This window comes from Phoxinus phoxinus (genome assembly GCF_949152265.1).
Source record: "Phoxinus phoxinus genome assembly, chromosome: 21".
NCBI classification, from domain to species: Eukaryota; Metazoa; Chordata; class Actinopteri; order Cypriniformes; family Leuciscidae; genus Phoxinus; species Phoxinus phoxinus.
The window spans coordinates 28,107,028-28,133,210 of NC_136896.1; the positions used below are offsets into that span (position 1 = coordinate 28,107,028).

General features: G+C 37.3%; 2 protein-coding genes across 3 annotated transcripts in view; both read left to right on the plus strand.

Annotated features, from left to right (window-relative positions):
• The window catches only part of mazb (MYC-associated zinc finger protein b (purine-binding transcription factor)), a 14,136-nt gene extending 10,410 nt beyond the window's left edge, over positions 1–3,726 (plus strand). Inside the window, exons 7-8 of one of the 2 annotated variants that reach the window (XR_013795596.1) lie at positions 81–1,060; positions 1,255–3,726. Coding sequence is in view for 1 of the 2 variants with exons in the window: in XM_079594658.1 (XP_079450784.1) it covers positions 81–439 (359 nt within the window). In the remaining variant the exon portion in view is untranslated. Of the gene's footprint in view, positions 1–80 lie in introns of both variants that reach the window. The other variant, XM_079594658.1, reaches the window with a different exon arrangement.
• A 1,610-nt stretch (positions 3,727–5,336) lies between these two features.
• tlcd3bb (TLC domain containing 3Bb) lies at positions 5,337–18,966 on the plus strand. The gene is made up of 7 exons (XM_079594676.1): positions 5,337–6,099; positions 7,729–7,928; positions 8,615–8,698; positions 9,983–10,205; positions 10,320–10,415; positions 12,749–12,858; positions 15,092–18,966. Exons 2-7 carry the CDS (start codon positions 7,804–7,806, stop codon positions 15,357–15,359), a joined length of 906 nt encoding a protein of 301 aa, XP_079450802.1. The 5' UTR covers positions 5,337–6,099; positions 7,729–7,803; the 3' UTR covers positions 15,360–18,966.
• Positions 18,967–26,183: the final 7,217 nt, after the last annotated feature.

Below are 26,183 nucleotides of genomic sequence, written 5' to 3' on the forward strand. Positions count from 1 at the left end.
CTAACGAGTTATTATGAGGTAATCGCAATCATCAGCTAATGAAATGCAGCGCTTCACCTCTCAAACGTTTGTCCCGTCAGGTTTCACCACGCTGACGTACCTGCGGGTTCACGCTCAGAAGCACCACGGTCAGGAGTGGAAGGAGAGCGGAGGAGGCTTCGGCACCACCGGCTCTGGAGGCGTCCTGGTGTGTCAGCTCTGCGGTGTGCACTGCAAGACCCCCACACAGCTGCAAGGCCACATGGGTACCCACAACTCCCCCGTGAGCGACCCCGGCCCCATCACCACCACCACCACCACCACCAGTGATGCGGTGCCGGGGAGCACGGTCACCCTGTGCAACATGGTCTCGGCACCCACGATGTTTGTGAGCGGAAACACGGTGGTGGATCTGCTGGTGACCGACTGCTCCAGCATCATCCCGCAACCTCAAAGCTAGCAGAGCAGGCCTGTAGCGCACACACGCTAGTACTCACACATACAACACACAGCTAAAAAAGTAGTTCCTACACGCGTGTGACTCAAAACAGCCATTTATACAGTTTATTACACTAAAGATCCACGAGAAGCCAAGGAGAAACTGTGAAAAAAGGCATTCTGAGTGGGAGTCTTTCATGTTTCATGACGTGCATTCACTTGACATGACAACTACTGTAGCATGATACATTTTGAAAGAACACCTCTCAATGATGCACATATTAAGACAGTCGCTTTACACGTATCCCTCTCAAAACCAGATTAATATGTACATTTTCTTGTCTTGCTGAGATTGCAGGATGACTATTTAGTCTTCCTAGGCTGTCTTGGCTTAGCAAGAAGGATCAGGGCATACAGGTGGGAAAAGAGACTTAGAGGGCAGTATTTTTACTTTAAAGCGGAAGTTCGCCCATTTACTCACTTTTATTCAGATTTCGTATGACTTTCTGTCACAAAATGGAGCTTTTCTTGTCCTTTTTGAAGCTTTGGAGGCTGTTGATTTTTTCATTGCATGGAAGAGAGCATCTCAGACATTCTGCTAAATTTCTTCTTTTATGTTCTACGGAAAAAGGAAGTCATATGGGTGAGTAAATGTTGGGTGAACGATCACTATTAGGAAACAAATGCCACATCGCGCTGGTTTCTCTTTCGTTGTCGTCTTCTCTCCCTTCAACTTGTCTGTTTTCATCGCTGCAGGACTCTGATGATACTGTGATTGATTGTGTATTGCTACTGTATTTCTTCTGCCTGTAATATGATTTCCTATTTGTTTGCCAGATGTCCACCACCATAAACTGGTCTCAAGATCCATTCATAAGTCATAATGGTTCTGGTGACTCTGACGAAAGACAAAAAAAGCAGAAGAAAGAGCAGAAAGGTGAAAACGAGAGGTTGCATGAGATGAAAGAGGAAGTAGTTACGTCCGGCAAAGACAATTACAAACACATGGCAGATGGCAGGTTATACTTCACTCCAAAATCAAGAGAAAGAAAGAAGAAATAGTCTGTTTTTAAGTCCATTAAAAGATTTGTCGTTGTGGCATTATTTGCATGAAAGTAGTTCACCCAATTTTTTTTAACCATAATTTGAAAACAAAACAATGATACGTTATTAAATTTGTAAAGTATTTCTACCATTCAAAAGTTTGGGGTCTGAAATATTTCTTAATGTTTTTGAAAAGTCTCTTCTGCTTACCGTGGCTGCATTTGTTTTATCAAAAATACAGTAAGAACAGTAATATTGTGAAATATTATTACAATTTAAAATAACTCTTTTCTATGTGAATATATTGTAAATTTATTGTAATTTATTCCTGTGATGTAAAGTTGAATTTTCATCATCATTACTCCAGTCTTCAGTGTCACATGATCCTTCAGAAATCACTCTAATATGATGATTTGCTGCTCAAGAAACATTTCTGGTTATTATCAATGTTGAAAACAGTTTTTTTTAGGATTCTTTGAACAGAAAGTTAATATTTTGTAACTTAAAGGTCTTTACTGTCACCTTTTGGTCAATTTAATGCATTCTTTCTGAATAAAATTATTAATTTCTTTCAAAATAAATTCTTACTGACCCTAAACTTTTGAATGGTAGTGTCCATCGTGGCTTTTGCACTGCACTGCCTTTTATTTATGCTGATTAATTGTAAAAACAAAAACCCGAACTTTTTTTTTTAAATAATGTGTATTACTAATAATATAAAATGTTCATTAAAATAATGTCACAATGCCAAAATCATAATAGTCGACTAGTAGTAATAGTAGTCCTTTATTGTTATTAGTTTGGACATGAACTGGAGATTCACACATCCAGTCATATCTGTACGGTACTGGCCAAATAATTAAACTCTGTTTGTGTCCGTGTGACTTTGACTTTGTCACTGATTATCCAGATTACAATTATACTCGTTTAGACAACCGTACAAGACACCGAACCTGGCCTGATGTGTGCCGACTGCTCATGAATCTCCTGGAAGAACAACTATTAGTTGCTAGCTTCTTTTACAGGACTGTCCTAAATGGTTACATTTAGAATGTACAAGTTTTAATTTTTGATGTTGTGTGAGACGTGATCAAACCTAAAACATTGTAGGATGCTTGTTTGAGTCTAATCATTTGGTCATGACTGTACTGTAGGGTTTTAAAATATCCCATTCTCCATCTATAGGAGAACATAAACTATTGAGACTATGAATCCTCTGCCCGACTTTCCCTGTGTAATGAGGAGGTGCTGATGAGCGAGGGAGGGAAGATAATAGGAAGAAGTGTTTAAAGGCTTTGCTGTGTTCCTTCAGATCTGTCCTCGTGTTATTTCTCGGAGCAGCAGGCCATCAAATGAAAGAGTGCAGCTGTTGTCACTGCTTCCATTGAGACTTTTGTAAAAGATTTTGTTTTTTTCTGTTATGAATGTGTGAATGGTGTGTTTAAAGAAGGGCTTAATCACGTACGCTCAAGGAAAACTGAACTTCACACAAGCTCAAGGTTTAAAAACGATGGAGGAAAAAAAAAAAAGACTCGTCTTGGTTTTGTACTGGAGTGATTTGTTTGATCAGTTTAGTGTTGGTACTGTATACTGGTATATCTGGGTATTCATGAGCTTAATTTGAATATGAGATTTGTTCTTCCTGTCTAGAAACGTAGTTGTTATTATAAGCTTCAGATCATATTTAGGTTCTTTTTAATTTAGCATTAAGCTGAAATAATACCTCTAATCTCTGTACAGCTCTGGCAATGCATCTCAATGCCTTATTGTACTCTACCGCATTTAATTTGTCAAACACTACAACTATTTTAAATTATAGTCGACGATGAACCAGTAAAAAAGGAAAGTAAGATAATAATGGGATGTATTTATATTTATATTTTTATATTTCTCAGCAGTATGCATGTCTATAAACAGAGCAAAACAAAAATGTTGATGCTTACCATGATCATGGATATTATGTTATTATTTTGTAGATGATGTAGATCATGTTATCATTTTGTAATTTTGACTATTAAAAGGAAATGGAGTAATCATATCTCTGTGGGTCACGTGACTTATATTGTCAAGATTAGTGTGTGTGTGTGCGTGTGCACAGATCTGACCTTGACCTCCTCTTCCGCCCAATCATATTTGCCCATCTAAAATAATAATCCATATCAGTCTAAATGGGGTCACTGAAAAAGCAGGAAAAAGAGAACAAACACACGGAAGTGAATGAAGTCAGTGAACCGCACAGTGCTTTCTGATCTTCCTGAAGATGAGTCTTTGTCTCGCTGTTCTCTCTGTGAATACACATCAATAATTCATGAAACGCTTTGGTGAGATCAGATGTGGTGAGCTTTAGACCTCGTGTTGGAAGCTGGACTGTGGCCAGTCGGTCCCAGGACTGCAGGTGTCAATATTTGTGCCCTTTCACTGTCCTCTCATTATACGTGTAAATTCAAAGCGGTTACATCAACATGTGCAAGCAAGCAATAAACGACAGTGATTGTTAGAGTGCTACAAGAACACCGCATTGATATCCCTCAGACACTCTCGAGAAGTTTACTCTACACCGTTAACCATAACCATCTAGTCTGGACTACTTACTTTATTTTGGGTTTAAATCTTACATTATCTTTTTTGAATATAACAAGCATTAAAAATGTTTACTTGCACTTTTTATTTTTATATTTTACTTTTACAATGTTTATTTCTACGAAGTGTTGAAATGTTAAATATGCCATAATTTTGGTATTTTAGACTTTTTAACTTTTTCTAGAGAACTTCATAAGAAAAATATTAATTTAAACGTGTGTGTGTGTGTGTGTGTGTGTAATGATGTACAGTATAATACACTGCCCAGTCCCAAAAAAAGGTAAATGCTTAAGAGTCCATTAGGATAGGATACACTGTAAAAAAAAATGTTGGTTTAACTTAAAAAAGCAAGTTACCTTGTTGCCTTAAAATTTTGAGTTAGTTGTAATAAAAAAAATTGAGTTAATACAATGAAGAACGGTTTAATAAACAGAAACTCAAAATAGTATGTTATCTTCACACATTAGTTATCGAAGTTGATTTGACAAAAGATAAAAGTTGTGATAACAAATCATGAAAATATTTTTTTTACAGTGTAGATACTTTTATTCATCCCGAAGGAAATTTAAGAATTATTGGATCATTATAGCAGTGATTATTTTGTGTATGTGTATATACTGTATATCATATCAAACATTTGATAGGATCATCTTTCCATAAAAGTTTCTATTTGAACAACCCAGTTGATATTTTAGAATTTTAATTCAGAAACACTATTTTTTTTACAGTACTCATGTAGATTTATAGCCTTTTGCAAGTGCCTTTATAACTATAGTGTTGAAATGTTCAATTTATCATCAATTCTCTATTAGACTTTTTTTTTTCATTAGAATTAAAAAAAAAGTTATTAATTAAATAGTACTTGTTTGGCATTTAAGTGTAAAAATTGTATTTTGTTTTCATATATAACACAATTGCTGTCCTTGACACAGCAGTCATTAGCATCACCAAACATTTTATAGAAAAAAATGTGTTTGTATTTGGACAGCTCAGCCTGTATTTGAGAATTATAATTCAGAAACAGTCATTTATTTTTATGATATGCATTCAGATTTAATTAATTTGTGTTCCATCAATGCAAGCTTTCCTAATTCCAACTCTTCTTCTAAAAAGTATAACGGTGTCAGTGTCCACACATACTATAGCTACACTTCACATCTTTATTCTGGGCCAAATGATAAACGATTTAACACAGAATTCAAGAATGTTAACTTTTCAACGTAGCCTAACTGACAATCCACCCACATGTTGACTGAATGTAACGTTGCATGATATAAAACACAAATGCTTCAATTAGTATGGTAACAGTTTTGGATACATTTCGACTCGAGGGATTGCTACTGACGTTTTTATTCGTTTCTCCCCAAAGAATTGCCCGAATCCACTAACAAACAATTAGCAGATCCCACATGCGTCCTCATTTTGTTCTCCGGAGGGACGAACTCTCCGTTCCGCTCATTGTTTTTATCACAACACGAGCGTGAAATCCGCACCTCAGATGTTCTGATGATGGTGATGGTGCTCTCAAGCTCTCCAATGACCTACATAACAGCAGCTTATGGGTGGAAAGGTCGACACTAGAGAACGCGTCGGAGTCCTGTATGGTTTGTGAAGTCAGCGCGATCAGGAGTTGCGTTATTGATTTGATGGTGATGGACGCGCGCGTTGCAGCGTTGCTGCTGCCATCGCACTGCTGTCCTCTGTGGGAATCTGATCGATAATGTAGCATGAAACCATGCAGGCAGGAGAACGGACTTTATCTCACCACTGTGGAGGAGTCGCGGTCTGAGGCGCATTTCAGTGGCTGAAAACATCGTCTCACAGGAACTAAACCGAGACCTCATTCAAGCGACGTCGGGAGGTTTCCGAGCGATTCTGTGCGCAAAAGCGGACTGAACAAAAACAGCAAGAGCATATTTGAGCTTCTACTCTAGAATTATTGACTTCAGAGACACTGCAAATATACACCAAGAACCATGTCAGTAGATAAAACATGCACCCGCTCTTCGCTGTTTGTTTGCAGGAGGACGCGAGGGTCGACAGGCCGCTGACAGTCACGTATGTTCATCCTCTCGCTTCATTCATTTTGTCATTCAGAACATGTCCATAATATGTTTGTTAGTGTGACAGCAACGAACTATTCCAATGCTGGCGACCATTATTATCATCACGCTAATACACGAGCATTGTTTGTCTTCCATTAACCAATAACGCGTCATTTCGAGAGAGGGACGCGTTTGTCACTTAGTAATGTTTTGAATAAAAGGGTGGTCGACCATTTTGTATGTAGATAGATTGAGTCAACGTGCTGCTACTTTTCTTCTTAAACCTGCGGGTTTTTGTGTGATTACATGATAGCGCATTGCGCATTTTTGTCTGTGCCTTTAGCATGGGTCCACGTGCATTTACATCAGCTGATTTACGAGCTGTAGGCTAGAAATGGTAAATGCTCCTCTAAAATGATATGAATGCTATTGCTGCTCAATGGGGAGGTCAGTGAAGCTGAGAAGCATGTTTGCGAACAGGGATTGATGGATGTCCAGCAGCGTTATTGAGGATGAGGATGATGTTGGGATGCAGGTCCCATCCTTTGTTTTGGACAACAATAGGGGCCTGTGTCAAAACACTTCACTCAGCACTTCTGGGGCATTTATGACACGTTCATCCCTTTAATTACTCTGTTTTATATTTACTATTATTTATAATAATATTATAATTTACCAGCATTTAGTATGCAATCATATATTCTATCAAATACTATTGCATCATGGCACTGCTTTTAAAATATTCTATATAGCCTAATTATTATGTATAAATATTATTATAATTAATGTTAATTGATTGGTATTAAATAACAATATATTTTTAAATATTTATGTAATATTACACATGTATTTTATTAACTTCTTTAAACAGTTAATATATATATTTATATTATATCATAAATGTATATAATGTAATGTATTCTTTAAAATATTATTGCACTATATCAGTTTAAAAAAATATTAGTTATAACATTGTAGTTCACTATTAAATATTTTAATGTTTATTAACTTAATATATATTTATAAATATTTATGTAATGTCTTCTTACTAATAACTTCATAAATAGCTATATTTACAAAAACACTACATTATGGATTTTCTAATGTATTTTTTAAATTTCTATTTTACTTATACTTTTTAATATATTCTTTATTCTTGTAACCACAGTATGCCTCAAATAAAAAAAACTTTGTTTATCATAGGTAAGTTATCATAGGTATTTTAATATGCATGTAATGAATTTAATACATTTATTTAGTGTTTAGTATATTCATATTTTCTATTTAAAGTGTATTGAATGTTCACTGTCCATCATTATTAAACATTTAAAAGTAGGTTGCATTATATTAATACAGGGCATGTGTAATTCAGGGCAGAATTATTATTGACTCTGAACATTAGTTCTGCCGATGCCATGTGACTTGGTTTGCATGTGTTAGACTTAAGTTGCTTGTGACGGGCCACATGTGGTACCATATGGGGCGTACATAATAACTTGGTTTATGCAACACAATTCATACTCAAGAGAATCAATTTTCCACTACTATTTCCATTTTAAAAGCTACTTTGAAACTGTTGCTTCAGTCATTTGTTAGTTTGTTTCTACATAAGCTTTCAGTTCCTCACTGTATTTTGTTACAGAAGGGGGAGCCGGACGGGACGTCTGCGGAGGGCTTTTTTGAACACAGTATTATCAGAGTTCACGTACCAGAGACCATGTTGTCCATCTTAGCGGCGGGGTCTGTGTTCTTCCCGGGCCTTTTCCTGTTGTCCAAGCAGTGTCTCAAATCCATCCCTGGACTGCGCTGGAGTGAGGGCGATGCCGTCATCGTGTCAGCCAGGTAAAGACTCGGACACAAGTTAAAGTTGTTCTATTACGCCCTTTTACAAAGTCTTGATTTTGTTTTTGGACTCCACTAGAATAGGTTTTCATGGTTGAATATTCAAATAACATAATTTTTTACATACTTGACATTATTATAGCAACCTCTCTGTCAGTAGCGCTCTGTTTAGTTCCCGTCTCTATGAAGCCCCTCCTTCTGAAAAGCACACTGTGCTCTGATTGGTCGGCTGGGCCGGTGTGTTGTGATTGGTCAAGTGGTTCGAGGGTGTTTTGTAATTTCCCGCCCCTTGCCATAACCGCGAGTTTCAACACACACTAACTAACTCATCCAGGCCCCGCCTCTTTATTCTGCGTATATGAATTATTTAAATGAGGAATATTGGGACGTGTTCGTTCCCGGAACAAAACTCAAGACTACAATGGAGGCGTTTCAGGGAGTTCAGAAACACTGGCACTGATATAGAGAAGAGACTTTGCAGACCTTTTTCATTCTCAAACAGCAACATTACACACTAAAGAAAGTAACATGTAAAAAAGCATAATGGGTCCTCTTTAAACAGCTTATGTTTGGTCATAAGTTGTTAGTAATGTTTCTAATTTGTTAGACACATTACTGGACAATATGGAGAAATGTGAAAAGACATTGAAGAGTTCTGGCTGCACTTGTTTTGTTATATTTTCAAGGTTGGTGTCATCCATCCAAGCTATTATGGCTTCTACGGCTGGTTACATCATCTCCTCTTCCTGTCAGGACATCATCGAGGACCAGTAGGTGCAACTGTCATCACTTTTTGGGACATAAAATCAATGTATATCAAATCTTAATCAGAACAGATGTCGTTTTGGCGCTCTTTGTTCCAAATGACAAGATGTAATAAAAACCGATTGATTTGTTGATGTATTTGTTGGTCAGTTTAAAAAGCATAAAGGCTATACACATGTGCAGTGAGATATGATGATAAACCTTGGGATTCAACTAAATCAATACTGAACTTATGACTAACATGGTCTGGCTGTTGGAATTCAATAATAATACGGCAAAAGTCATATTTATTTGATTACACTATCATTCAAAAGTTTGGGATAAGTTTGTTTTTGTTTAGTTTTTGGAAATAAATTAATACTTTATCCAACAAGGATGCATTAAATTGATCAAAAGTGACAGAAAAGACAAAATATGTTTATTTCAAATAAATGCTGCTCTTTTGAACTTTCTTTTCATCAAATAATCCCGAGAAACTGTTTTACACAAAAATGCATTATTAAGAAATGTTTCTTGAGCAGCAAATCATCATATTATACTGATTATACACACACACACACACACACACACACACACACACACACACACACACACACACACACACACACACACACACACACACATATAATTTACCCAATATATGTATATTAAAATATGTTAACTTAAAATTGAAAGCAGTTATTTTAATAATAATATATATATATTAATATTTCATAATTGTACTGCATTTTTATCAAATAAATGCAGCCTTGGTGAGCAGAAGAGACGTTCAAAAACATTTAAAACCTTGCTGACAATAATTGTTTTAACGGTAATTTATATTCGATAATATAATTTAAAGAACTACAATGCATCACATTTAATAGATTTACTTATTTCATTTTTTATATACTAACACTGCTAGAAAAGCTAACGTTTTAATGGTTTTATAGCATGTACAATAATTCAGGGGGAAAATTTGACAAAAATTAACACTGAACTATTTTATTTGGAGGAAAGGGTCAGGAGGATGCTGTCAAACGTGTAAAATTAAGAATATTAATTTCATATTTTCCAGATAATATTTTAGTAATTATTTTGACTTCAGTACAATGAGAATTTAAAAGCCAATGATTTAATTTAGCCAAGCGTATGTCTTTATGATATCATACTTACTATTTCTGCATTTAATGTCTGAATACATTACATGAAAAAAGTGTCTCCTCACAAAGTGATCAAAGTTTGGAAAGCCCATAACCAAGTTATTATTCCCTGAGCTGAGTCCATCTGTCTCTGTTCTTCTTCCTCAGACATTGGCTGACCTGCTCCTACATCTTGTTTGCTGTGCCGTACTTTGTGTATGACATCTACGCCATGTTCCTGTGCTACTGGCACAAGCTCCAGGTCAAAGGTCACGAGGTGGACAACGGCTCCAGATCCAAGGCCGTGGCGGTCGCTGGTTATCTCCGCCGAGAGTTCCTCATGATCTTACATCACGTCGTCATGGTCACCGCATGCTTCCCCATCTCTGTGGTAATTGTCATGACGGAGGCGATGCTTTAAAGAACCAGAATCTCTAATAAAGCATTTTAACTCAGAGAATCGGTTCATGTTCAGATCTGCTCTTTCTCTCACCTTGACTTCCAGTTCTGGAGGCAGGGAAAGGGCGATTACTTCCAGGGTGTCATGTTCCTGGCTGAACTCAGCACACCGTCCGTCTGTCTGGGGAAAATCCTCATCCAGGTATATTCATTATTGATCTGATGAGTGCTTCTTAGGTATTCTTACCCCGATTCATCATGCTCTGCTTTAGTCTTAACAGTGTGTGTGTGTAACATTAAGCACAGCTTCAGTTATGTCGTACTTTAATACATTATTCATAGTGAAGTGTATTTACAGAAGTGCTGACTTCACATATGCAAGTTTGGCCTGAACCCTGACAGAAAAGAAATAAATGCTAATGCAATTACTGGAAAGGACACACACACACACACACTTAAAGTGACAGCTCACTCAAAGTTATTTATTACAATAATTTACTCATCCTAATGTTGTTCCAAATATGTCCCTTGTGAAAGAGAAAGCGTGTACTTCAAATCTTAAAGGGGTGGTGTAATGCCCTTTTCACAAGATGTACAATAAATCTCTGATGTCCCCAGAGTGTGTGTGTGAAGTTTTAGCTCATAAATACCCCACAGATATTTTTATATAGCATGTTAAAGTTGTCACTTTGAGGGTGAGCAAAAACGTCTTTTTTGTGTCTGTCCCTTTAAATGCAAATGAGCTGCTGCTCCCGGCACAGGGGGCGGAGCTACAACAGCTCTTGTCCTTAGGAGTTGATGAATTTATGTAGCTTATGTATAGTTATCTTCTAGTCATTGATCATATTCTGTCTTGATAATCTATAAATCGTGTTCCGGGGGCGGGGTTTATGTAAATTTTAGGGTTTGTGATGTCTAACCCGGGAGGAATGTCGTGTAGTCCCAACCAGCCGTTTGTTGTAGTCCTTAATAAAGGAATTTCTTTTAATTTCTTTAAAAGCAAATATCTCCCTTTGCTTTGAACTTTGAGCGTTGTAACTTTGCAGATGTTGTTTATGCTCAAACAGCAACATTACACACTAACTAAAGTTAGAAAAGTCAAATCATATTCAACCACCCCTTTAGTAAAAGTATATTTAAAAAAAACTGTACTTGCAAATAATATAATATTAATGAAATAAAAGGCTTCGTGAAGAGAGTACACTCTCATGACTCTCAACACGCTTTAAAAAAGTGCTTTGAAAGTTTAACTTTACATTTTCAATCATTGTTTTAATCATCTTTTGTCATGCTTTACAAGAGAAGTGCACTTATTGTGTCGACTCGCATGCTAAAGCACATTACAGTACTTGATCATCATTTCAACTGCAGTGTGTTGTTTGATATTACATTTAAAGTTAATATGTTTTAAATGTACTTAATTTCAACTTCCTTACAAATGTGTGGTTAAGCAAATATATTTAAATACATGACACAAGTTTCAAACGAAATAAGATTAAAATATATTTTAGTCTACCATAAATTATTGTCAGTACATATTTCAAAGACAACAGAAGCAATTGTGAAATTACAAATAAAGATGTATTTATGTAATTAGTTGAACTCAAATGTGTTAAATAGGAACTTAGGTGACGTTTATAGACATGTATGCCTTTAAAACTTCTTTTAATAGATAAGTGTGTTCGGAATGAACGTGTCAAGATAGATTACGTTCTGCATTCGTTCTTCTTCCTCTTCTTATTCTTCTTCTTCTTCTTCTTCTTCTTCTTCACCCTCTCAGAGCCTCATCTACAGCCTGATAGCCACAGCTGCTTCTGAATATAGCTCTCTGAATTGAGATGAGATTTAACACATAATATGATATCTGGCTCTCTTCCCCGTCCACCCCTCCTCCCAGCCTCCAGTCTATGGAATAACACAGTTTAGTTTGGTCCTGAGCCAGGTGACAGCATGTGTGTGTTTATACCACTGCTGAGTGTACGGAACAAGTGTGTTTCAATTACATGCTACACATCCAACGTTAAGTTTCCTTAAAGGTGAAGTGTGCTATTTATCTGTCATTATAGGAATAGTTCACTTAAAAATGACAATTCTGTCATCATTTACTCGCCCTCAAGTTGTAATTTCAACTAATTTCAAATTTCTTTCTCCTGCTGAACACAAAGGAAGATATTTTGAAGAATGTCAGTAACCAGACAGTTGATGGACCCCGTTGACTTTGAAAACAAATACTATGGAAGTCAATCGGCCCATCAACTCTGGATGTGGAAATTATAAAAATAAGGATAGTTTCCTAACAGGTTTCCTTGTCTGTCATTGTCTGGCGGTCCCTCGTTCTCTCACATCATTATGATTAAATGGACTGTAAAATATTACTAAAGGCTAAGTGTTGGGTCATAATAAACATGACCCTTTTATTCTCAACAGTTTGCAGAGGTGCATTTCTTTTTCTTCTTACTTATTTTCCCTTCTTTCATTGAGTTGCATTACTTATTCTCTCTATTTGTCTTTTTCTCTTTCTTTCCTGCTGTTAAGTACAAGCAACAGCACACACTTCTTCACAAAGTGAATGGAGCTGTTATGCTGATCACTTTCTTCCTCTGTCGAGTCCTTCTCTTCCCCTATCTCTACTACGCTTACGGAAGGTATGTCTCTTTTAAAGCTTCTTTCACTTTTTAAAGGAATAGCTCTCAAAAAAAAAGAGAATTCAATCAATATTTAATCACCCAGATGTTTTTCACTTTACAGTAAGGTCCCGTTAGGTAACATTAGTTGATGCATTCGTTACCATTAACTAACAATGAGTAATATATTTGGTACAGGTTTTATTAATCTTTGTTAACTTTAACACAAGTGCTTATTGTTAGCTTAGGTCCATCCTTTTTGTTTTACACGCCGACCCTCCACGGACACACTGAAACTCCAGTCGCCATTGGCTAGGACATTTTTTATTTTACTCGCCAGACTTTTTACATGGAATGCAAGAACAATGCAAATAAAAAATACATAAATATAATATAACATATACATTTAAAACACTATTATTAAAGACAAGCAAGCAGAAAAAATAATCAAACTATAAGCAATAGCACAAATAAACACAATAGAAGAAAAATGCAAATGAAATAAACAGTGATTTTCAGTTAGATCTAACAGTAGTTACACACAGATTAGGTACAGAAATTAAATAATCAAATGTAAAATAACTGCATAGTCTTCACTGGATAAATTAATATAGATGAATCCTTATTAAAGTTGCAAAAGTGATTTAGTCAAGAGCATTGAGTGATTTTTTTGCAGTGAGTCTTTTGTAGTTTGATTAATATTAAAAATAGCAGGAATATTAGTCTGCTGTCACTTTAAGACGTGATGTTCACTATAGGCCTACTGATACTGTTACACATGTGCTTTCTTTCTGCACTGTTTTCGTTCACTTAAGACATAACCTACTATGTTTACTAGGATACACGCCAAGACTGGCATCATTTTGTGTTAAACTGTCCGTTCAAGCGCAAGAAGACATGAAAGAGAGCTCAGTATTCACGTGCTTCGGATGTGCGAGCTATTTTCACGTCTTCTTTCGCTTGAATGTTTAAATTGGCAAAACACGTGACAGTTCTGTCAACTCTTGGCAGTCATTACATACGAGTCCTGCATTTAGATCTAGCACGTGGTACGTGGCACGCGAAAGCCTCTCTTTCTCTCACGTTGTGTGAGAGAAAGCGACAGTGGGCGCTCTCAGCCAAGCAGCAATGAAATGACTTCACGTGCTATGGTAATTATGGTAAATCCCAAAAGCCGACGTGGAAAATGCACATGAACACCCCCACTGGGCAGCTCGTAGAATATTTTGATGCACGAGTTGCTGAGATGAGATAACCGTTGACCTTTTCAAAATGGCGGAGAGCAACGCAAGAGTCGTGAATGGTAAGCATTGTACACAACTAAACGTTTTTTTGCTACTGTTAGCGGATAGTTTTTGTAGCCTATACAATGTTGTGGCAGTTCCGGTTTTTAAGGCCGCCGGATTGTGTTGCTCCAGGCAGTGTATTATGACAAGTCTTTAGAAAACAAAAACCCGGGGTCAGTTATTCACTTTATGTATGCGCGTATGTATGGTAGGCCTTATTACAACAACACTGTTTTTGAGCTGGTAGGAATGATTAGGCTAGTAGCTATGCTTCACATAAGGGTAGACCTAGCGTTTGCAGCTAAAACAGAAATATTCGCTCTATTAACTCCCTTGTCCTTAAAAACATCTCTACTATTCATGATCTAGAAAATATACAGCATATTATTTACCGTTTGAGTTTTGATAAATCATGATAAATCAAATTGACTCAAGCAATCTAAAATAGTTTTAGCCAAATAACAGGTCTGGATCTGTGAGTCCATCTTTTCCCTACATTACGACAACAAAAGCACATGAACACAACACACTGGTAAATACCAGTTCACAAGTGGAAAATATCATCTTTTCCATAGCACGTGAAGGCTCCATAAATCTGCGCTAAACTTATATTTTTTGCCTCTAACTCAATCACAGGAATCTAACAATTTACTCGCCATTGGCTAATTTAAGACATATTTAGTCGCCTCGCATGATATTTGGTGGCATATGCTAGTGATTTACTCGCATTGTAGAGGGTTGCACTGAAAAATAACAGCATATGGGTTTGGATAAACATGAGGGTGAGTAAATAATTGCAGATTTGAAGAACTATTCCTAAAACTTTCTTCCTTTTCCTAACTCCCGCTCTGAGGTGACAATGATCCCGAAACCATCATTAGGGAGAAACATAATCTTTTCACTTTTTGATTATAACTCAATTTTCTCAAGTTTCCGTCCACGTTCTCTGTTCATTTCCTCTTTTCCAGGTACGCCTCGATTCCCTTCTACCGGGTCCCTTTCGTGGTGCCCTGGCAGTGTAATCTCGGAGCGGGTCTGCTCATGGCCCCGCAGCTCTACTGGTTCTCCCTGATCTGCAGAGGAGCGCTGCGCCTGTTCACCGGCCGGTCCTCGCGCTCCCGCAAACCCACGGCTCCGGTCAAGCCCGAGTATGAAGGACACGAGGGAATGCCTCAGTCAGCCAATGGATACAGTACACAGATGGGGGGTCGGGACACACCCACAATGTCTCACTGAGGGGAGGAGCTTATGCAAACGAGACGGGATTGGATGAACGGCTGAGTAGAAGGGCAGGTTGCCAAGGAAGTACACAGAGTGATTAAAGAGGCACTGAAATAGACTAGACGCCCTGTGATGCATTACAGAACAGCATTATGTTTAGTTACAGGGCTCGTGTACTGTATATAAGACATGCTTTAGTAGATCAAGGGAACAAATCAGTGGAAGTGTCTACACAACGGCCACGTCACAACTGAGGCAATAAGTGCAAATTTAACGCCAGAACATTTCTGAACCAAGAGAAGCACTTTTCGTTTGAGGCACTTTGAAGGGGTCGCAGAATGTCAAACTGAGGTCTCGTGCCTGAGGTCTGTTCTTTGCATATATTACTGTAGTGTTGCAGATACATACATCATTCATAGAAAAGTCCTTGACCTGTTATATTTAGCACTGGTCTACAATGAGCAACCCAAGCTTTAATATCTCTGGGGAGTTCAGTCCAAAGGCCTCTCGTTCGGTTTAAAGGGACAGTTCACCCAGAAATGAACACTCATTTTATTAGAGAAACACAAATTTGAGATGTTAGGCAGAATGTCTGAGCTGCACTTTTCCATACAGTGATTTATTCTGTTACAAAATGGAAAAAATTACCATATACACTACCGTTCAAAAGTTTGAGGTCGATACGATAAAAAAAAAAAACTTTTATTCAGGAAGGATGCATTAAATTGGTCAAAAGTGACAGTAAAAAAAAAATAATACACATAAATATGAAGCAGCACAACTGTTTTCAGCACTGATAATAATCATAAATGTTTCTTGAGGAGCAAATCATCATATTAGGATGATTTCTGAAGGATCATGTGACACTGAAGACTGGAGTAATGATGCTGAAAATCAGCTTTGATCACAGGAATAAATTACATTTGACAATAAATTCATATAGAAAACAGATGCTTTAAATTGTAATAATATCGCACAATTTAAAACATATTACCGACCGAAATTTTGAATGGGAGTATATTAAAATTCAGGCCGATATGATAAGACAGTAATTATTGATGTTATAATTCTATAGTGTTTTGTTAAAATAAATAAAAATTAAAGACTAAAATCCAACCTTTTTAAATGCTAAAAGCAAAGTCAGGTACAGTATGAAAAATGCATTTTCATTTTGTTCCTCAAATATATAGCATGTCCTCAGAAGACTGGAATATAGTCTGTTTGGATGGAAAACATTTGTACATTTGACCTAATATCTACTTTTGTGTTCCACAGAAGAAAGAAAACACAATAAATGACTCGTTTTCATTTTTGCGGTGAACTATTCCTCACCCAGAGCTGATGAAATGAAAGAAAAACCCATCAAATGTAATGAAACCCTGTCTGCCCGTGTGTCAGAGAGAGGCAGCTCAGGGTTTGGGAATGTATTATTTTGTACATGCTCAGAAAACAAGCGTTACACGTCATGGAAAGTAGCTACCTTGAATGTTCTCCGATTCAACCTGTGATCAAACGCAGTTTTACCAGGAAATTGTTTAACACACGTCCCGAGTGTAACCTCGTTGAGTCCTGAAACCCTGCATATGTTTTGAAGGGACATGATCAAATATATATATTAAGCTGCCTTATCCCTGATCTTTTACTCTTTAGTTTTGGCCAGAGGTGAGTTTCTGCCAAACAAATGTGATACTTTACATGGTCAATGTGAAATTTATTTGCACTTTATTCATTTTGTTGTCTTCGAAGCCATTTTGTTCATCTCACAGGTAAACGTCCCTAATTTATTGTGTTTGTTGGAAGATATTTACCAGTTTGATTTCTCTTTAGCCTGTTTTGTTTGTTTATGGGCCATCTAATCTCTGTCTGTTCATAAATCAAGGATTCATTTGCGGATGAATTTGGCCCAGTATGTTTGATTTAATAACGCAGCTTTCAAGCTCTTGCAAGTTCAACCGTACCACTTATCAACGAGAAACGAATAACATTGCAAATATCCTGCCAGAAGACCGGTTTCTGAAGCTTAAAATGACTGAATCCTGATTTGAAAAAGAAAAAAACACACAGGTGCAAAATGTCCATTGCACTGAATTGGGTATATGACTTTGCATGTGTATATTCCATCTTTGTCCCTCGTGAACCCTCTATAATGTACCAGCTCCATGTGCACCGATACCCCAACTATTTAATCCTAGTGAACTGCAACGACTGCTTTTGATGGTTTTCTTTGAAAGCTTCTGTTTTAGTTGGTTTAACTTCTGTTGTTTTTTCCATATGTAAACCTGTTAACATGAGTACAAATGAAAGCACTGTTGTAATTCAAATATATACTCTTGTCTCATACGCTGCATGTTATAATTGTCCGTTTGTGAACGTGCCGTACGGGGTTTGATCGAGACGTCTGCCATTGTGAGTGACCTCTGCGGAGCCATCTGGAGTTAAAACCGGCTTTAAATGGAGTCAAAGGGGACAGATAAGGTTTTTTTTTACATCAAATGTCCTCTTGATTCCTCTTAATTTGAGAGCCTGTACCAGACGGGCGATTCTTTGAATCCAGACAACGCTAATACAGCAGCTTATGTTCAACCTTCTCTCCCTTCACAGAATCGCTTGTGCACTGAACATGAAGTCTGGGACGTTTCAACACCGGATGGGCTTTGTAATTACTAGATGAGGATTTTTTTGAATTTTACTCAAATTCAGTACAATTTGCTAATGAATCATTCAGTCAAAAAATGGTTGAGAACAAGTTTAGCCCAACTAGAAAATAATAATACATAGAAAACTGTATATTTGTGATAAAAACATGTTCATGGTTTCTCCAGGCCTGGAAAGCAGGGAATTATATATTTCCTGATATTTGTCTGACCATGGAAGTCCCAAAGCGTTACGTTTGTTTTAGTTTTAAAGAAAAATAAAGACATTGCTGACACTTTACAATAAGGTTCGTTAACATCAGTTAACTATATTAGTTAACATGAACTAACAATGAAATTACCTCTAAAGCATTCATTAATCTTAGTTTAATATTGTTGTTATAGAGGATGATTTTGCAATTAAAACTGCCTTGATTAATGCTTGATTTGCTTTGTAGTGATGTAACCTAAATAGTAATAATGCTTTTGCTAAGATAGATATATGTAACCCTATTAGTTATGATGAAGATATGTACTGTGTGATTTTATTATTATTAAGAGAATTACTTACTTGCATGAAATGTATGTGTTAACTGATTTAGAGTACAAAGTACTTATGTATTAGAAATAGTTTTATGATAAATGAAAATGTACTAGATGAAGTATATATTCCAGACGATTAAAAGGAGAAAGCAGAGGAAGAGAAATCGGAGGCAACGTAGGAGGACCCTGCGTAAGCAGCTGAGAGCCATGACCAAGAACTTGGCAGAACTCCAATTGATGACATCAGGAGAGAGTTTGGAATCTGCTTTCCGGAAGCTGCATATAAAAGGCGGAGAGAGAGACTGAGGTTTTGGATTCTGAATAGCACAGTTTCCCTCGACGTCTGTAAAACCAGCTGTTTGTTGAAACCTATTATTATTGTAACCTAACTTTAACTTTGATATAACGCTTGTTAACTTTAATAAAACTTACATTATATTATTGGCAAGTTATTGTCTGAATAATTATTTAAGGACCTTAAGTGAGAACTGACCACAAGGGAAGTCTGCTGAACTAATTGTAAGTATTTTGAATGCTTATATTATTGTCCAGACTCGACTTTCCTTACCTACCTGAGAATAAAGGATAAATAGGTAAAAGGTGTAAAGGTTATTGGAGACACCTTAAAACATGGCGCCCAACGTGCTTTAATTGTCTAATTACTGGCCAGAATTAGACAATTGAGCGCTTGACAAATAGAGTAAGCGTGAATGCTTAAGGTTAAATAGTTGATGTAATATAGAAATTATTACATATAAGTTGATTACGCAAAACTAAAGCCCTGAAAGGGCGGAAAAATTATTTAAAGAAAATCCCTGAACGGGTCAAAATACTATATTTTGCGAGGAAAAGTATTTGCAAATACACTCTAGTGAGAGAGAAACAATTCCGAGAGAGTGGAAAAATAAATGAAATAAATGCTATAGGCATGCCCAGAGAGGGTAACATTAGATACAAATAAAAATTCCGAGAGAGTGGAAAATTTATAACATTAAAACCCAGAGAGGGTTGAATGTGCACATAAGAAAAACTAATTTAAAGAGTGAGGACAACTAACAGGCGTATATAAAAAGTGAAGAAATCACTAAAATAGCTCTAAGATAATAGAGGCTAAGCTATGGCAACTAAAGCTAAAGTAAAATCCAGCAATATATTTATTCAGGCATATACATGGGGAGATTATCGTGTATTAGGATGGCAAAAAATCGCTTTACAGGCAGAGACATCAATCCAGGAGACGGAACCAGGAGAAATACTCCTTTGGCTTCCCTCAAAAGAGGGATTGCAGTCTGGAAACTTCACAGAAAGTGAAGTTGGTCAAGCAATATTGCAATGGATGCAAGAAATAGCGAAAAATCAACACTGTATAATACAATTACAGTGCAAAACTCCAGAGGCAGAAAATATAATCAAAACTATTAGCAAAAAAGATGAAGGTAAAATAGAGATTTATGACATGTGTGGTAAAGCGTTAAAAAGAGAAAAAGGACACTTACCAGACATGGAAAGAGTTAAAAGATACCAGATGGGTATCAACGACTTTGAACAAGCGGAAGAAATCCGCTTGACAATACCAGTAATTGAAGACGAGGATCGAGCTAGTGTGATTACAATGGCCCATCAACATACACCTACACCAGAATCATATGAGCTGCAAATAGGCGGAATAAGACTGCTGGTTAGAGACAGTTTAATCGAAAGAACAGAAGGTGGCGTCGTAATACTGAATGGAAACAGACAAATGATAACTGGCTCAGGAACAGCTGGGGCTATTTTCAATAAACTAGGAAAACAGGCGTTGCAGGAGATAGAGAAAATGAGAGCTCAGCTTGGACCTCAGCACGCAGCGACAGTAAGAATAACCTCTGGCTTTCCACAGTGGAATTATGTGGCGCATACAGTAATGACTGATTGCAGAGAAGAATTTTGCGATGCAGATCGCTCATGTGTAGAGGCCAGAACTATCACTGCAGCAGTAATAAAAGAAACACTAAGTAGACAGGAGAATCAAATACACATGACTTTAATGGGAACAGGTCAATACAAACACCCAGTAAATGCAATAATAGAAGGCATATTATCGGGTATTACAGATATGTCCCAGGAAGGTAATTTGACCATAAATCTATTAATGTCTAACATAAACTGCGAGGAATTTGAAAAAATTCTTGACAGAAGGGAGGAAAGGGTCCATCCGGGATCCTCTCAGCCGTCTGCTCCTCAGTTTAATGTTCCTGCAGGAGACAGAGAAATGAAACAGAGTGAGACAGAGTTTGAGGACGAATCTGAGCTGTCAGAGTTTGGGTATGACGCGGACAGTTCAGATTCTTCAATATTTTCTGTGAACAGTGATAGCAGTGAAAAACAGTATGTTTACAAAGACTCTAGACTGCGGAATAAAAGAGGAGGTCAGATGGAATTAAAAAGAGTGACGGATCAAATAGAAAATGATTGGCCGGAAGTTCAGGTTAATGGAATTTCATTCAAAAATCCTACCAGTGACGAACGAGGTAGAACATTAAAAAGACATTGGAATAAGAGAATTGTTAATGATAGAAATTTGACGTACGGCCAAATGAGATCGGCAAGTCGATCACCCTCTGCTCAGAGAGTCGCTCGGACTGAGGGATGGTCAAAAACAGGAAAAACTGCGTTGTATCAAGAAGGATACGAGTATAATAGACAAATAGTTAAAGAGCTGGAAAAAGTAGTTTGTTCATTAAAAGTTGAAATTAAAAGTCTGAAAACAGAAATAGAAACATTAAAATGTACGGACACAATAGGACTAAAGGACAGAATTAAGAATGACCGGGATAGTCAGGTTAAAAGTCTAAGAAAAACAGTCAGGATTAGACCGGCGACTCCTGGAATTCCAACTTCTTATAGACAATTAGAGGTTGCGACCCCACAAGAAACTGAAGAAAACCTAGATAGCGTACATGCAAAACTGCTGGAATTACAATTAACAGAAGCAGTTAGGAAGCAGGTAGGAAATAAAAAACAGCATGAAGACCAGAGTGCGTATGCAGAGCGGATAATGAAAGCTGCTGAACATGCACAGCTGGGTTGTGTTGCCGCTACAAGGCTAGTTCAAACCTGTACGGGCCACCCAATCTCATCTGAGGCATTGGGAAAAATGAGAAATTTGACAGGCATAGAAGATAAAATTAAAGACTGGACCAAAACACTCGTTAATGCCCAAAAAGAGCAGATTCCCTTATTAGGAATGTGGCTATCTATTGAACGGGATATCCCTGAGGCTGATAAAGTCCCGTTGCTGAGGCAAGTGGGTAGGAGAATCCCCGGTGGTCGTAATTTAATTACATTACTTAATAATGCGACCAGACAAAAAATTGAAGAAAAATTAGCTGAATATGATCTCGCGACCAGGCATATGAAATCAAAAAGTAACATTACACCGCAAAATAAACAACAGCACGGACCACAGTTTAAAGAAAAATTTAATAAGAATAAATTCCAGAAGCCAGGAGGTTTTAAAACATATGGAGCAAGTCATCAGAGCGAAAATAGAAAACCTAACAAGTTTGCTGGGAACAGACAGACAACGGTGAAAACAGGCATGAAGTATGCACAGGGAGGGAAAAAACTCCCACAGAAGTCAGGCTTCATTCCAGCAGAAAAATGGGAAGATATGACTCCTGCTGAACGAACTAAAATAATGGAAGAGCGTAAGACCAGACATCAAAACATAAAAAAGCTTGGAAGGACTAAGGTAATTAAAAAGGCAGAAAAACAAAACCAGATAAACAAAGAGGACACATGCAAAGCCAAGAAGAAGGAGCGAGTTAATTCCGATACAGAATGAAGGTTAATTGGCCAGTTGAAACACAGACTTTGTGACCCAAGGGTTAAAGAAGAAAATGAAAACTTATACGTTGATATTCAGGGTACGACGTATGTCGTGGACACAGGGGCTGACATTTCAGTTTCAACTGAGCCTTTACATACAAATGGTACGATAAATGTACAGACGTATGATGGACAAATTAAAACAGAAAAAACAGGTGAACTATATGGAATTACTATGATTGAAGGGTCTGAAAATTTATTGGCAGCAAAAGACTTGAAAAAGATCTTCAGATTAAAGCCAGTTAATTATGAGCAGGAATTACAAAGAATTGAGAATGACATAAAAGGCTCACAATGGGCTAAAGAACAGCTAATGACAGAACTGCGTAAAACTCCGTATGGACGGAGCAAAAATGACTGTGGCAAAGTAAGTGATAAATATGCACATATTATTGAGGGTGGAATTCATAAACCTCAACGGCAATACCCAATTAATAAAAAAGGACTGGCAGAATTAAACATAACTTTACAAGAACTGGAAGAGCAGGGAGTTATAAAGCGAGTTAAAGGTGCTATAACTAACTCACCGATTCAGTTAACTGCTAAGCCAGACGGAACGTTTAGATTTCTTACCAATTTCCGGGCATTGAATCGTTTAACACGACCGGATAAACGTTATTTGATTAACGCGCGAGATACAGTGGAGAAAATACGCGACGGACGATTTTATACGAAAATTGATCTAGCCAACGGATTCTATGCGATTCCACTGGCTGAAGAAAGCCAGGAAAAAACCGCGTTTACCGCAAACCAAAACCACTATGTTTACAGACGTTTACCGATGGGTTATTGCAATAGTCCCGTTATATTCCAGAGCACGATAGCCGAAATTTTGTCAGGCTTAGACGTTGAACTTTATATTGATGATATTTTAATCGTTTCTAATGAAGAACGAGAACACGTACAATTGGTAACAAACGTGTTAAAACGACTTGCGGAGGCAGGTTTAAAAATAAATATAAAAAAGACGCAATTAATGACTGACATGGTCGAATTCTTAGGATTTTGGATTTCCGCAGGAAATAGAGGAGTTACTCAGTCCATGAAAGACCGAGTAAACCTGATTGAAACCCCCAAAACAGTTCGACAGGTTCAGCAAACAATGGGGCTATTGGGTTATGTTAGGGACTTAATCCCTCGTTTTAGCCAGATGTCTAAACCTATATTTGCGACTATAAAAGGTGGACGGTTGAAATGGACTGAAAAAGCTGAAGAAGCGTTGACAGAATTAAAAGCAGCCATACTAAACTCAGGACAGCTGGAAGGAAGGAATGATGAGAAAAACTTAGAAGTTGATTTGGAAATAGACGAAACAGGATACCAATTAATAGTACGAAATGAAAAAAGAAACATACCTGTTCGAATTTTGAGTGGAAACTGGGAAAATCCGGAATTGAAGTTCACTTGTGAAGAAAAACAGCTGGCAGCACTGAGCAAACGCTATTCCGAGCTGAAAGGCTTAGGGCGGGGTCAGAAAATTTTTCTTAACACAAACACAGCAGTATTGGCTCATCTTTCTAAAAATAAAGTTAAAGACGCTCGTGCGCTTAACAGCCGATGGCAAAGATGGGAAAATATGTTACTAGATCCAGATTTAATAATTAGACAAAAGGAACTTAAAAAATGCCAGAAAATGAAATTGGACCTTTATAAAAATACAGTTGCATTTACAGACGGTTCAAAAACGATGGCAGATGAGGAAGCTCACTGGGCTTTCATTCTAAAACAAAGCAACAAGGTCATAGAGACAGGAAGAGGAATGGTGCAAGGCACAGCCCAGTTCGCGGAACTCATGGCAGCGTTCCAGGCACTGACAACACTCAAGAAACTGGGAATTTTACGAGCCATACTAGTCACAGATAGCTCTTATGTGGCAACAGGAATTAATGACAATTTGCATATCTGGAAAGAAAATGGGTATAGCAAGTCAAAAGGTAGGCCAATCGAACACGCAACATTGTGGCAAGACATTCAGAAAATTATAGGTGAATTTGATCTTACAGTCATCCATCAAAAAGGACATTCAAAGGAAGACTGTGCTTTAGCCATAGGAAATAATGAAGTTGACAAACTAGCGCGCATGAGGCGCATAGTAATAATTAAAGACACAGAAGCAAATGTAATACAGAAAATACATGACCAGCTTAAACACCCAAGTGTTAATTTAGTTGGCAAGGTTCTGACAGATAATAAAATACATATTTCTAACTGGAGACAGAAATATAGAAATATAAGGTTAAATTGTGAAAATTGCATGCGCAAAGGCTATAATAGGACAATGAGAAGTGATTTTGGATCCATTACGCCAGACAGTGTCAACCAGGAATGGTCTTTGGACATCGCAGGGCCCCTAATCCCGAGGTCAAAGGCTGGTAATAAATATATATTAGTTGCAGTAGATGGTTTCACGGGACGAATTTGGGGAAAGCCGTTAAAAGAAACAAAAGCAACTGCGATTATTACAGCTGTAAAGGATTTACTGATTGCTTGGGGCCGTCCACAAAGAATTCGGGTTGATAATGGCACATATTTTGTAGGAAAACAGTTTGAAGATTTTGTAACTGACAAGCATATCAGTTTAATAAAATCAGTAAGGTACTGCCCGCAATCAAACGGAATAGCTGAGAGATCTGTCGGGATAATAAAGAGCTGGATCCGTGCTAATTGCAACCACGATAGATGGGATGACAATATGGAAGAACTAATGTTTTATGTTAATCTTACAGAGATCAAACGACCGACTACGTCAAAAGACCAGCCTGCAGATTCCTGCCAAGTGGGGGATTTCGTCTGGATAAGGTTAGATAATAAAAATAAAAATAAACCTTTTAAAGATTTAATTACAAAAAAGGATAAAATTGTTAAAATACTTGATAAACATACTGTGGAATTAGCTGAGAATGGAATTTGGAGCAAAAGGTCTCTGGTCCTTGTTCAAAACCAAACGAATAACAACTGAGATTAATCAGGCAGATTACCAAAAGCATAAGGATGCACTGCTAAAATTAGTTGAAATTAATAACCAGAGGGGTGTGCTCAGAATTGAAACTACATTATTGACAAAATGTGATGCTAATTATGTAGCAACGAATGTAGAGCATGAAAAAGCCAGGCAGACAGGCCGATTACATGAATCTGTTAACATAAAATGTGATAAAGCATATTCCGGAGGAATGTGTGTTATTTGTGGAAATTTTGGAGAGTATATTTTTTGGGAAGGGCCAGCGATGAGCAAGCCCAAATCCAGGAAGGAATTAATACATTGTACACCTCAAACTTTGCCAAAAATACCGAAAGATCAATATTACAAAAACCCTGGAGGAATTAAAGCAGCTTTGTGTGTTCTCTGCCAAGAATGTAGAATTAGTTTCCCTAAAATAGAAGTAATAATGACACAGCGGTTTGGAGTTAGGCAAAACGTGTGTGATTGTTCGTGGACAGGGCATAAGTGGATTAAATGCCAGACATGTCTTGATGATATTGCAAACAATAGGTTGCTGGTATATAGCAAACACAGAATTTGGTCTTGGAATAAGACATTTTGCGATTTATCTAGCAAAGGAAAAATAGAAGGTTCAGGAATGACCATTGATAATACGAATTATCAACAACAGCTGGGAAATTCAGGCGTCGATTATTTATGGTCATATCGTCTGAAAAGTAATACGGATGACATTCACAGCAAGTGGCTGTTGGTGGATCCCAAACAGTTGGGGCCGGAGCTAGGCAGTTTGAAAACTTGCTTTGACGATAAGGGCAGAACATTCCAGCCAGATAAAGGAACTGGAATTAT